General features: G+C 38.1%; 1 protein-coding gene and 1 pseudogene across 2 annotated transcripts in view; both read right to left on the bottom strand.

Moving 5' to 3' along the window:
• LOC145768614 (general transcription factor II-I repeat domain-containing protein 2B pseudogene) overlaps positions 1–14,920 on the bottom strand; it is an 83,696-nt pseudogene that overhangs the window by 29,590 nt on the left and 39,186 nt on the right.
• Positions 8,083–14,920, bottom strand: part of LOC145768540 (uncharacterized) — a 31,174-nt gene continuing 24,336 nt past the window's right edge. For both annotated transcript variants that reach the window (XM_082580051.1, XM_082580049.1), the window contains exons 27-31: positions 12,232–12,304; positions 11,871–11,975; positions 11,157–11,329; positions 9,974–10,068; positions 8,083–8,378 (exon numbers count right to left, since the gene is read on the bottom strand). In XM_082580051.1, coding sequence (XP_082436177.1) covers positions 8,238–8,378; positions 9,974–10,068; positions 11,157–11,329; positions 11,871–11,975; positions 12,232–12,304 — 587 coding nt within the window. In that variant the 3' untranslated portion in view covers positions 8,083–8,237. The remainder of the gene's footprint in view (positions 8,379–9,973; positions 10,069–11,156; positions 11,330–11,870; positions 11,976–12,231; positions 12,305–14,920) is intronic.

A 14,920-nucleotide genomic window follows, 5' to 3' on the forward strand; every position in this document is an offset into this window, starting at 1 on the left:
AAGCTGCACTACAATTTTGGTATCCGGTCAAGCAAGAGTTGATATAAATTAAGTTTAGTTTAACATTTATGATTTCAAAATGTCAGTTTGATTTTCTTATGCATGATCATCAGTGTTTAATTTCTTGAAACCAAAAAAGTTTAAAGCTTTTTCGATATTGCATAAGAAACGTTGATCTTATGGAGTGGTAAGTGTGATGTGGCGTTATATGTTGAGAAACATTGTTTTCTTGCGGTAACACTGAGTTTACATATTCCATGGCGGGAAATTTGATCACGTGCCCCCAAAAAACCGGAAAAAAAACGAAGAAATTGTCTGTGTGTTTGTAAAATTCAATCACTCGTTTTGCTCGCTATAGACCAGTGGTTTTCAACCTTTTTCATACCGCGACCCATTTTAACTACCCAATGTAATTAACGACCCCCTTTAAAAAATTTGATTCGGGCATATGTAATACATTTGCAGACAGTGCACCCCATTTCGGCCTTCTGGCGTCCTCAGTGCAGTACTGCAGTAGGTACACTGGGTAGTGGGTATGGCCACGGAGCTACCTCCGTGTGACGATTACCCATTTGTGGAACCTAAGCTCCAAAAATGGTAACTTACTACCGCCAACCTTGCCAAAGTGCTCAAACTGCAAGCAGTGAGCTTTAATTGCGCAATGCACAGCAAGTTGACTCCAGTAAAGTGCTCAATCGACATAAGCCAAAAGCGTAATACATTTGTGTATGCGCAATAGCACAAAAAATATAGGCTACAGTAATTAAAACTAATTTAAAATAAGATACCACTCTGTTGAAAAAAATACTCATTTATTGAATTCATGCATTAGGCAGCATCAGTGAGATGGCTTTTTTCTACTTAAACCTTTAATTTTTTCATTGATGGTCTTCGTGACCCCCAGAGAAAAGGCAAACGACCCACCCAGAGGTCGCGATCCCCAGGTTGAAAACCACTGCTATAGACTATCATATTACATTGTATAACCTAGTCGGTGGACGGTGGTGTAAGGGACGTCGTATGCGTGTTTAACATCAGAAGCAAATTTAAGGGGCGGGAGTTTGATCACTGCATATCAAAAATTGAGAAAAATGCTCAAGTTGGTTTTCTAGATTTGCTACTGCACGTAAATTCCAAACTTCTTTGGTGTACCGTAGTTAAAAAAAAGGTCATTAAAATGTATTTGAAGTTGTATGAAAGAAAATAACGGAGTCTGATCGATGGATAATTTCAACCATAATAATAACAAAAAATTATCCCCCCCCCCGGGATAAGTTAAGTCTGCCGTGGGACTAATATCAGCTGTTTAGAAGCATATCAAACCATTTGATGCTGAAACATACAATTTCAACAATTCCTCATAAAATTTAGGGGGTGGGGGCTGGGCCCACCATAAATTCGCGCCTGGATACAACTACTAATAACTGCATCTTTTCTTCTCGCCAAGTAGTCTCGCACTGTAAACTACAAGGCAACTACGAACGGTTTGAAATACATCTACTGGAGTAGTCTAACTGAGGAAAGAGTTTGGGGGTTATTTTATCTTTAACGCGTGTTTGACGTCATCATATTTGAATTTGGCGTGCTGTACTTGAAAATGAATGCAGCACCTTGTATTGCGTGTGCATAATGTGGACAATGACCATATGACACGTTAATACAAGCGCTTTGCATACGCTGATCACTGGTAATTCTTGAAGCTTGAGGCAATGTTGTGGTTTTTTGGATGAAACGCGGGTTATATGAGAGTAGCTTTCAACCATTAATAACTACATGAAGTTATTTTTAAGGCTACTTACGTACAAATCCCTGCAATTATTAGTCCAATCCAAAACTTACAAACGACTTCTGCCTACAAGACGTGGTAACTCCAAGAGCGGAGTTTTCCACCAATGGTTGAACATGTTGTATTGAGGTTTAATTCTTTGATTCCATATAAAACGTCACTGCTGTGCTTTTCTCTAAATGTGTCATAGGACATTGATGCAAACAACGTTATGTTAAAAACATACATTGTTTGTTTGTTTTTCATCTATTTATCCTGCATTGCGAGAAAGCGGGCTTGAGCGCTATGCATCGGTGTACGCCTTCCGACGTACACCTGACCCACGCTGCAGCCGACTGCAATGTCTGTTTCCGGTTGTCTACTCTACTTATGACTTAAATTTGGTACTACCCATTACTCGAAATCGATCACTGGGTAGAGGCAATTATCGTAAAGTTTCTTGCCCAGAGAAACAACAGCAAGTGCGGGTGGCTGGAGTCAAACATGCAGGCTCTCGACTGCGAGCCCAACGCGCTAACCACTCGGTCACTGCTGCCGGTATTGTATGATCCATTAGTTAAAAATGGACGAAGGTCTGCAAACGGGCAAACATTCTTAATCCCTAAAGCAAATATAAAAATTAAAATTGGCGAATCTTATAACGGTTAAAGAAGCAAAAGCAACTGCTGAGTAAAAGAAAAATGGCAACTTGGAAATGGATTGGAATAGTTTTCAGCAGGATCGTTGTGAGGATGATTTGGATTCAGTACCAATGAGATCCTCAGGCCCCAAATCAAGACAATTTTAAGAAAAACGCATTATATCCAAACAATACAGTTTATAGTTTCTTCAAACTCCCGGGCTCTTTGGAAAGGTTACATACAGCAAGCATGCCAGACCCGGATCCAAAATTACCCTAATCAAGACAATAATGTGGCCTTCAGATGAAAAAAAGCTACGCTCCTTCCTTAATCTGACCTCACAAACGCATCCACCCCACATGGAATGAATATATCACGACTTTAATTCTTAATTTTTTAATGACAAGGATTGGAAGTCGTTACTCAAAAAGCAATGACTACGGTATTTCACTATTCGATAGTGCCCAAAAAAAGCAATGACTTTCCGCTATCGATACTTAAAAAAAAGCAATGAATAGAGATTACTAAAAATGATTAAAATAAAAGTAATAAATAATTACTAACAGCACAGATGAAACAAAACTAGCAGTTTAACTTTATTAAGAACAGAAATAATAAAAATATCATGTATTGGTTAATTCTTACTCATTTTCATATTTCACAAAAAATGTTACAACGGCATCGAATAAAACTGAAAGCCTCATGAGTAGAATGACCTCAGACGATACGATCAACAGTAATATGCAGTGTAGGCTGTGCCGAAAAATGGCGAGGTTCATGGATTTTTTCTTAACTTTCTGAAAATTTGTAGTGGACTTTTACAAACACAAACGTGAAAAAAAATATGAAAATAATGACGTCACACGGTCGCGCTAGGCGTTTCTATGGTTACCAGTACCCATTTTCATAAAAATTGTCATGCAGTAGAACTCGGTTAATCTGGATCTTCGCCTAACCCGGATGAAACTGGAAGTACAAATGAGTCAGGCTTGATAGAACCGTCATCGGTTAATCCGGATCTTCGCCTAATCCGAATGGAATTGCCGGTCTAATCGAATCCGGATTAACCGCGTTCTACTTTCGAAAACCACTGGAGATAAAAAGATGAACGTTACATCAAAAGCTGCAGAAGTGGCATGTTTATATCTGCTCTAAGAACACTTTTTATTCTAGGACAACTTGAAAAATATTTATAGGCAAAAAACTCAATTTTGCTATTTTTTTGTAGTAGGGGAGATGCAGGACCTATTAGACAATTTTTTTTTCTTTTTTGCTCTTATTTCTTCAGCTTATATCAAAATAACACAAAATGTTTAGAGAATACGGCCAAGGTCAATGTTTATTGACTGTGTAAATATCTTGACAATCGAATTTATTTTTGTGAGGTTAAAGCTTATACAAACTTTTTTGAAGAGTGTCTAATCGGTTCTATTATACACAAGCAAACAGTGAAAAACAAAACATGTTTTTTCACTTTTTTGGTATTTGTCCCCTCAACTCTAGTTATCAACAACGGCAATGGATTTTTTAATAACCTGCTCTGATAATGTCGCCAAACTTCCAAGCATTTCTTTTACACCTTCACACCCTTGAAATGAATCCTTGAAGGACCTATTAAACAGTAACGTCCAAGACCAACTATATTATACAATGAGTTAAGGCACTTGAAGAATTAACTTTTGTACGTTTTAAAAATAAAGCTTACTTTTCTAGCAACATTATATTACATGTATCCTACGCTCCAAAAGTCATATCAACAAAAATAGTGAATTTTGGCCATGGCGGAAAAGAGTTTGACACCCCCCTTATGAACCGCCTCTAACAAAGTTAAGAGCTATTGATGTAACGCTAATTAATCTTACTTTGGCAATTAAAATGTTTATAGACACTAAGTATTATTATTTCACATTTTTATGTGCTTGTTTTTGCAATAAAAGTGAAAAAACATGTTTTGTTTTTCAATGTTTGCTTGTGTATAATAGGTCCTTCAGGGGCAGAACCGATTATACACTCTTCAAAAAAGTTTGTAAGGCATATGCAGCTAATAAGGCCCGGCCAGTAATAAGGCCCACCTCCTGGATCTCCGTTGTTACAAATCTTTTAAACAAAATTGGAAGCTCTGATTGCTGCTATGGTGAATTGAGACTAACTGGTAAAGTTTCACAGCCTAAAGTTGAGAACTTTTTGAGTTACGGAAAGTTGAAGTTTGGGGGGACTGAAAATGAGTGGTTTTATTAATTTTCACATATTTTAGACTGCTCTGCAGTTAACAAACCGCTTTGACTTCCGTTTTTTTGCATTTTATGTGAAAGATATGTGCATGCTGATGCAGTAAAACCAATAAATTTGAACTTTTTTTCTAATTAAAGCAAGACTGATAATGATGATCAGACTAGGCTAATTTTGGTAATGAGGCCCATGGGCCCCTGGGGTAACGTTGTGCACTAGGGTGGAGTGAAAAAAACTTTTTATAAAATTTTTATTAGCTCGGGGTTGGAAAACTTGCAAATTACTACTAAAACTAATTGTGCAAAATTAAAATGTAATCTGACGAGAGTTTGATCTGCCACCAGCCACTTGAAAATTTACTATTGGGCCATTCCGTGTCAATTCACACAGTCAAGAAATTCAACCTCTTCAATTTTTCTTAAATTTTACACACTTTTTCACTATCTTATATGATGAACACCTGCAAAATTTGAGTGAAATTTATTGAGAAACACGAGACTTATAAAGCATTTAGTTTGGGGGGTCTGCCGAGGGGGCACAATTTTTTTATTTTTGGCCATGTTTGAGGTCCTATTACTGCTGTAAATTAGGCAAGAACCTAATTTTTTTACAGGTGATAATAATTCTGCCAAATATTGAAAACACAACACCGTTCACATTCCCACTTTAAAAGGTCAAAGGTCATAGACATCCAAATGTGGCCGTTTCCAGCTCTCGGTTAAAATTTTCCAAAATTTCAAAACCTTGCTAAGACCCTATTTTTGATTGGTTTTGGCTGAAATTTAGTAGAAATGTTGTTTACAAGATTCTCTATGAAATTTCAGAGTAAATTTTTACTGGGGTCATGGGTAATCGGGATAGTAAAAGGACCTCTTTTTTGCTTTTTGTAATTTTGACCAATGTTTCACATTAAATACCTCCCAACCCCTTTAATATTTTGTACTGAAATTTTCTCAGTTCATGGAGAATCCTGTAAACAACATTTCTACTAAATGTCAGCCAAAACTAATCGAAAATAGGGTCTTGGCACGGTTTTAACATTTTAAAAAATTTTAGCCGAGAGCTGGAAAGGGCCACATTTGGATGTCTTTGACGTCTGACCTTTTAGAGTGACAATGTGAACGGTGTTGTGTTTTCAATACTTGTCAGCAGTACTATCACCTGTAAAAAAAATTAGGTTCTTACCTAATTTACTTAAGCAGTAATAGGACCTCAAACAAGGCCAAAAATTAAAAAAAATTCTGCCCCCTCGGCAGACCCCCCCAAACTAAATGCTTTATAACTCTCGTGTTTCTCAATAAATTTCACTCAAATTTTGCAGGTGTTCATCATATAAGATAATGAAAAGGTGTGTAAAATTTAAGAAAAATTAAAGAGGTTGAATTTCTTGACTGTGTGAATTCACACCTAATGGCCCAATGGTAAATTTTCAAGTGGCTGGTGGCAGATCAAGCTCTTGTCAGATTACATTCTAATTTTGCTCAACTAGTTTTAGTAGTAATTTGCAAGTTTTCCAACCCCGAGCTAATAAAAATTTTATAAAAAGTTTTTTCACTCCACCCTATTGTGCACCCCTGGTTAAGAAAGTGGGGGTTAAAGACTTGAGTGACCTAAACAATTCTTGTTACACCATTAATCCAATTTGTTATTGCAATGGAAATATCATAATTTCAGAATCAAAATACTTTATCATCCCTACCATATCTAAAAACACCATGTCGCCTTTTAAAAAATGGAGCATGGGGCGGGGGAGGGAATATAGTTGTCTCTGTGTATTTAATTATTAGTTATGTGCCTGTGTTGTCGATTAGAATTTGTTTTGTGGTGTGGTTATAGTAAAAATACACCTTTTCCATCACTTTTGGTGCTAATTCAAACCGGGCCTTATTCACAACACGTGCATCTAATAAGGCCCGCTTGAGATTTTTTTTATTTTTTTAATATTTTACAACCCCTTTTACTTAGAAACTTGTTTCATAGATATGTTGTTTAGATAGACCCAAAGTATCCTCATTCCAAGTTTCGTTCAAAATTATGCAGTATTTAGAAAAATATTGAGGTTTGAAAATTAGCGGGCCTTATTAGCTGCAGGTGCCTTATAAGCTTTAACCTCAAAAAAATAAATTTGATTCTCAAGATATTTACACAGTTAATAAATATTGACCTTGGCCGTATTCTCTAAACATATTGTCTTATTTTGATATAAGCTGAAGAAATGAGAGCAAAAAAAAAAAATTGTCTAATAGGTCCTGCATCTCCCCTACTACAAAAAAATAGCAAAATTGAGTTTTTTGCCTATAAATATTTTTCAAGTTGTCCTAGAATAAAAAGTGTTCTTAGAGCAGATATAAACATGCCACTTCTGCAGCTTTTGATGTAACGTTCATCTTTTTATCTCCAGTGGTTTTCGAAAGTAGAACGCGGTTAATCCGGATTCGATTAGACCGGCAATTCCATTCGGATTAGGCGAAGATCCGGATTAACCGATGACGGTTCTATCAAGCCTGACTCATTTGTACTTCCAGTTTCATCCGGATTAGGCGAAGATCCAGATTAACCGAGTTCTACTGTATGACAATTTTTATGAAAATGGGTACTGGTAACCATAGAAACGCCTAGCGCGACCGTGTGACGTCATTATTTTCATATTTTTTTTCACGTTTGTGTTTGTAAAAGTCCACTACAAATTTTCAGAAAGTTAAGAAAAAATCCATGAACCTCGCCATTTTTCGGCACAGCCTAATGCAGAGGCTTGCAATGCACTACTCATGAGACGCGAAAATCGAAAGCTATCAAAAGTTTTAACAAGTTTACAGCAAATTAGAAATCTTCTTCGCCCGAACTTAGCGAACACAAGATTTGATCAGCAAATATATATGAACATTGAGGAAATTATTATTCATTCCACACACTACTAGCCCAAAAACAAGCAACCCGCAAACTAAAACTCGAAAAAAAACAAGCCCAAACTTGCGAGAAAACCGCAAGGTTGGCTGGCATGGTTTTTCTGAACTGTGTTGCCGCAAAATTTTCCTTAATTCTCTAAAGTTCGAAAACTGGAAGGGGACTAGGTCGGATAGTAATCCGAAAACTAAATCTCGTAAATTTGTTTTGACGACGAAGCAAGTGAACAACAAAAAATGATTCAGCAGTTCTGATAAATATCGATTAGTGAAAAACGAATAAGGATTTCGGTGCTTGCATAAAAAAGCAGTAAATAACGCGCATATTTTTAAAAGGAGTGGGTATAAGCATTCGATATTCAGAAACCAACAAATAACGCTATCGAATAGTGACAACTAGTCGTTACTTCCAACCCTGAAAAGGATACACCGCTACACCTGCGCTGTACTCAGCTGAATCGTAGCCTTCCACAATTCTTCACAATACAACTATATTTTTACTGAATAGAAACGTTGCTCAAGTGAGAAGTACAAGCCATTTCTGAAAGGAACCAGTGTATTTAGTTGATTCTACAACAAAACAACAATATGCAACGTAAAACTGTAAAGACTACCGTGCGCAGAAAAAAATCACTACATGAATAGTCATCAAGTCCCTATGTAGATGTGTCGAACGAGAAATAATGACGATGAGGCAAGTTATAATTCGGCGTCGGAACCACTGTCGCTATATTGGCTGGCTGTGTCCGTGTCTGTTAGTTCTGCATGCGATAAGAGCGCCATCAGTGTCTGGAACCTTTGCTGCGTTTCGGAGACATCCCGTCCAGATGACTTGGCAACCTGAAATGATACGTCATCAAGTTCACATGACATCGAAAAGTCACCAGTACGTCATTTTAATACAGGACCACAGCAAAGCGGTTCTGGTTGCTTGACGATGACCTCGTCACTCGGCTTTATCAACGGTTCTAGTTTTTACACTGGATCAAGATCTTCAGAACAAAAAAGCTGGTAAGCTGACTGGGATGCGATTGGGGGATATTGGACATGAATGACCCAGTGTTGGCAAAAGGTTTTGATAGCAGAGAATCGTATACAAGACTTAGTGCAGGACTATTCTTAGAACAAACAAGACGCCGTTGGACAGTCAGACAACTCTAGATCGTGTTTAGAGTTCAAACTTTATAATCATCTCTCTTAAAGGAGTCTTATCAAATTTTTGAGTGCTTCTATTATTTCGGCACATGATTATTAGAATTACAACAAATTCTGATGCATTCCAATTTTTACAACACATTTAGGCTATGACGTCATAACAACATCAGCATCGATATATATTTTTTTAATACACTTTATTGTATTTAAATTTCAACGCAATTTTGCAAATGTGTCTAAAACTACACTACCAATAAAAACCATTCTGCAAGATTAGCAGTGATAACTTCAAACGTTTTCTTTTTGAAATTGAAACGAAATTTCTTTTATGTGGTTAACACTAACTAATAACTATGCACCGCCTCTAAACTCTGAAGATAATCAAAGTTTTTAACTAAAGATTCTACTGAAAAGTGCGATTCGTTCTAGCTGCATTCTTAGTCATCAACGCCAACCTTCAATCATAATTTTGCATTTCTCATACATCCTAGAAAAACTCATAGCTATGATTTTCAAACACTTTAAGTTTCCTTGCAAACAAGATTTTTGTCACAAGTGATTCTCGGATGCTTGAGATCTACAATCAGGACACAGTCCCTAAACTGAGCAATATGAAAGTCATTTAAGCGACAACAAATGTTATGTTCTTATTATTCAATCACTTTTAAAAACATCTCTGAACACACAATCAAGGCGAACAATCCTTCCCTGCTCCCTGCGCTTGATGACAACCAAAACCTACGCACAAAAACCTATCAAAGAACAATAACCCAAGATCCGGTAAAGCGGCGCAGAAATTACTGTAACTCCTGGACCGCTACGCCGGTCAAACAATGTCTAGTGCATGGTGTGGGATAAAAAGTTATTCCCCACCATAACCATCCCCAACCGCAGACCACACCATCTGCGCCACCTACCATGCACCAAATGGTGTGCGTGGTTTGCGTGAACTAGATGACGAATCAATTCAGTGGCTGCTCGACACCTGCCCAAACATCTAGACCAAATCGCAACCACTGATCAAGGGTGGTAAAAGATAGAGCCCCTCGACCCTTGGAGTGGCGAAGAATGTTCATACGTAGAGGAAGACTAGTGCATACGAAGTCCACATTGGGATATGAAAGTGCACCATTATTGTTTAGTGTATCCATGAAAACATAAGTTCGGAATCCAACATATGCCAATAAAGAGCATATGTTGGAATCAAAGCTATACGTTAGTTTATTATCAAAACCATACAATAGTGGTACATGGGAGGCAGGAAAACACGTTGTGCTCACCGATGCGAAAACTTCAGCAGTTGGACCACGATCCTTGCAAGCACTTAACAACTGAGCATCTTCATCGCGAGTCCATGCCTTGACAGGACGAGCATCTAAATAGAAAGTATGAACGTATGTCATTAAGCGGGCCCAACAAATGTGTCACGCACGTCATTAAAGTTTTGACAAGCTCGGCTTCGTTGTACCATAAACAAGCGGTGGAAAACAACACGCGGTTTGTCATCACATCGACTTCTTCAAAACAATTTTTTTCTTCACTTTTACTATTTTGTGCTGAAGTGAACTCCATACACTTGTATCACCACCTGGATTAGGCTTTATTAAAATAAAAAGTAACATCTCAAAAAGGAAGGAATCCCTTCCTACAATTCACAATCCTGCAATAACAGAACTGAACGAATGAGTTGCCAAGAAACCATAGAAATGCTGAAATCCAAATGCCGAATCGAAATGCAAGACGTTTCAAAAGCTAAAGCTGGCTGAACGATCTACATTGACTTGACGTATTCGCCTTGTGATGGATCACCACGATGAAAAGGTTGAGAACTACTACCGAGTATGAAACAGGAATGCTTCACTCGGATGTCCGAATGCGAGAGACTTCGTCAACGTCAGCTTGTCGCTTCAATGAAGATTGTGTGGACTGTGGGTTCATTACTTATATTATGAAAGAATGTGGTGATAAGACGCTTCGTGACAGAAAGATCACACGACGATGTCATCGTAATAATGAATGAAGTAATTGAAGTATGCGCAAAGTCCAAAGCTCTCCACACACATCCTCGAACAACATTTTCGACATTCACATTTTTAATCCATCAATGAAGTGAAAGCTTCATTTTAGCAAGGCGGCCAGAACAACGATTTGTCTTCTCAACATACATACATGCAATAATATGGACGTCTCTATCTACAGTCACCAACATCGGGCACGTGTGTGCTGTGTATGTAAAAGTATGTGTATGGAATTAAATGATGGGGTTAATACAAACCTATAATTGAGAAATATTTGAATATACAGTAGATAAAAATAAGTAATTTCGCTTTGATTAAGATCAAAATGTGGGGTAAAATAATAAACTTGCAGCGGGGTTGTGACACCAATCGGAGACAGCGACGTAACCTCGTAGCGGCCAGGTTATACATCAAACGGCTGTTCATGGATGTGAAAGTTTCCTACCGTTGTGTTTCACTTGTGGGAGGAGGTTAGAATGATCCACTGATCTTGATCCGGTTGGAGTCAGTGGAAAAGCCGATCCTTGGGATGAGGAACGATCACTTTCTCCAGGAAATGAAGGAAGCGACAGACACTCTCCCTGACTCACATTAGATCCGGTAGTGGGGGTTTCAGGTCTACAATCGAAAACATATTCCAATGAAAACAAAATGAAACAAGAACTCAAATTCCAATTTTTCACTGACGTCAAACGAAACCTGCGCAATAGTGATGCATTAACTGAGCATCAGAGTCAAAAATTAATTCACATTTTTGTAAAAAGTGCTTTTGCAGTGATCAGTATTTTTACAAACTATTCGGCCGCTTGAATAGGTCGCCAAACCAGTTTGCATTGATCGTTGGTGCCAATGGCAGGAGAGCTACTTACTATAGTAACGGCCAGGCAGAAACAAACACATTCGGCTGGGACACTAATTGAGTGAAGTCACCCTTCATAGTCTGTGATATGCTAAGAATCGAGGTATGTAAGAGAAACGGTATTCAACTACTCAGACACTTCATTTGCAAACTTATTTACTGTAATCACGAGAGAATCTCTCTCCAATAGTGCCACATCAGACTCGACTTGACAAACTGCCACAAGAAGATCACCCTCTCCTGTCGGGGACCCCCCATACAAACGAGAGTGAAATTGTGCAAATCTATTTTGTGACTAACCTGTCAGCGGCTGGCACATGACGCTTGAAGGGGCTGCACGACTGGGCGTCTTCGGATATTAATCCAATATCGGGTGGGCACCCACTAGCGGGAATGTTCGCTGACCTGACGTCATAATGTTCAATTACATTCTGATTTAATTTAACTTACAATTCACCAACACTTTCGATAGAATGAGGTACATAATATGTAGATAAGAGACGTTCTTGAACTGAAGCCAGGCGGGTCTTGCACAAAGAATAATTATAAAGCTAGCGAAGAAACCCGTTAACAACCGTCTTCAACTGGCAGTGATCCGTCCGTCATCACCACACAACAAATTGTGATTGCGCATAACTGATACGCCAACGAAGCGACACACCTGGTGTTCCCTTTGACCAACTCCTCCTCAGTATCGGAACCTTGCGCGTCATCCCACGTAGGAGGAGCATCACCTGCACAACACAAGTCTTCTTTAGTCCATTCAATATCAATCACACTGTTCTTTAAACCAGACAAATGGATCAAAACCACAAAAAAATTGAAGTTGGGAAGTTGCCTGTAAATTTTAATGTCGATCATCCACCAAATAGCAGCAAGTACTAAAAGTCTGTAACAACAATAATTCATTGAACCAATTGTCGACAAAACTTTTTTTCGCTGGAAACAATCTAAGCCATCATGCTTCTATCACTTCTAGAATTTTTTTTATTGTAAATACACAAAAAAAAATTATTTGAAGACATCTATTTGATAATTTTTTATGGAACTATTTCATCCTCGGGTTCAATTTCATGTTTCCGCAGCAGTCGCAACGCATTGGATGCAAAGGACGCAAAACCAATGGTAACGCGATGTGGCATCGCTGAAGATGCTCCACGTACCAATGTACCCCTGTTTCATAATCACCGTGATAGACCAGAATGACATGCTTATAATTAACTTATTTTCTAGCTGCACTTGGACTAGAATTGTTTTTTGAGATATCCTGTACAATCCATTCACCATCGAAACAACAATTTCGAAATCCTTGAAAACAAAATTTGGAAGGTGATATCAACTGGCCGATATAAAGTTGATAGCGATTTGTTTCCGTTCGAATTTCCAGCATCGCGTTACAATGGCTGGTAGCAAATTTGCAGGGTTGCTTTCAATAAAACGCCGAGGATTATTGCACCGTTTGTCCATGGAGATACAGTCAATTGTTTGTCCACAATAGCTTATTGCAAAAGTGTCCATGACGGTTTCTCTAAACCCGTAATCGGATGTTCAATTGAGAAGCAAATACAGAGATCCTTATCAAGAGATTTCTGCTATAATTTTCATTAACCGTTTACGCTTAAAATCATCCTATCAAAACAGCCTAACGCATCAAACCAGAACCACTTCCACTTATTAAGATCAGTTTGGCCGCGGGGCGGACGGAACCGCATAACACGACGCAAACACATTGCACTGGTGACAATTTAATCATGACATTTGCAAGTGACGGTTGGCGATGAATTCCAACAGAAAGCAAATCATTGATCTGACGGCGGAGCAAATAAAAACAGATTTGATTGAATTGCTACTTCCATCGCAACAGCTGAAGCAATGCAGGCACAGCAACCGATGGAGCTCAGATAAATGTTTTAAGTGTTCATGAGATCATTGGGTTTGAAAATAAATGGGTTTGAAATGTGGGCATTCCGAAAAATGCAGAGGATTTCCTGGACTGACAGAAAAAGCAACCAAACTGTTTTAAATCAAGTCAAACAAACAAACAATCTTCTAAAAAATATCAAAGAAAAACAACTTCAACATTTAGGACACGTGCTGCGAAAAGGAAAGTTAGAACATCTCTCTCTCACAGGCAAAATTGAAGGGAAGCGTGCCCAAGGCAGACAACGATTAACTTACTTAAACCAACAAACCGACAAAACTAACACCAACATACACCTAATACACAAAGCAAACAACAGAGAATCCTGGAAACTTTTCATACACGAGGCAGTCAATGCTTGGAATCAAGTGCGACAATAAAAGAAGAAGAAGAGATCATTGGATTAACGCAACCAACTATTTCAATTTAAAAGTTAACCACAATCGGTGGAAAAGATTTTTATCAGATGACAAAGATTGTCGTTCTCACAAAAGGTATAATCAGAGAGCAGGAGCCTGTCATATTTGCATACATTGGTTTCTTGTTCTCCTTTCATCTCCAGACACAAATTGACAGCAAGGAGAGAGATTATGACAAGGATAGAGCATGATCTGATGCCGATGGGCCACAGCAAATAAGCTTAGCAAAGCAATCTAATAATTTTAACGACAACAAAAGGTTTACGATCGCCATCAGGGGTTGATATTATCAATAAACGTTATGCATAAACAAAGAGCCATGATACCTGAAATAAAAATTTATGAAAAGCACCAAATCTAAATCTGGAGTTTGTATTTGTAATGCTGACAATGCACTTTATTTTGCCTAAACCGTCCTAAGATTTTTGTTTTCCTGCTTCTGTTAGACTATTCTAGCCAAGAATGCTAAATTGCTTAAACCGGCTTTTACAGTTATCCATCCCATCTCTCGACCGGTGGGTCATGAACTATCTTAAGGTGGGCCACAGAGCGATTTGCTTGTGTATGTGAAAATACGTAATGCAAAGATTTACCTACTTAAACCAACAAACAAAAACAGCACCATCCAATATACACAGCAAAAGATCGTGAATCTTGGAAACTTCATACAAGAGGCAGTCAATGCTTGGAATCAAGTACGACAAGAAAACGAGGTAGGTGCGGAAACGTAATCGACAGGAGGCAGTAGAAATACACTTTCGCTCAAACCAGTTATTATTTTATGCTAAAAAACTTCTAGTAGCTCCATGGGGTAAGTCTACGTATCAGCGCCAAGGTGTTCGAGATCTGTTTAGATGAATTGAACAAAGCAAATGTTTTTACTGGAGAAACTGAATTCAAAACTAAGACAGGAAACTTTGCTTTGAAACAAACTTTCGAACATGCTTAATTCAGCAGATAATGTTTGAGAGAACTGCAATGGACAATTTATAATAAAACAGGATTATCAA

This window comes from Aplidium turbinatum, chromosome 4 (genome assembly GCF_918807975.1).
Source record: "Aplidium turbinatum chromosome 4, kaAplTurb1.1, whole genome shotgun sequence".
Classification (NCBI taxonomy): domain Eukaryota; kingdom Metazoa; phylum Chordata; class Ascidiacea; order Aplousobranchia; family Polyclinidae; genus Aplidium; species Aplidium turbinatum.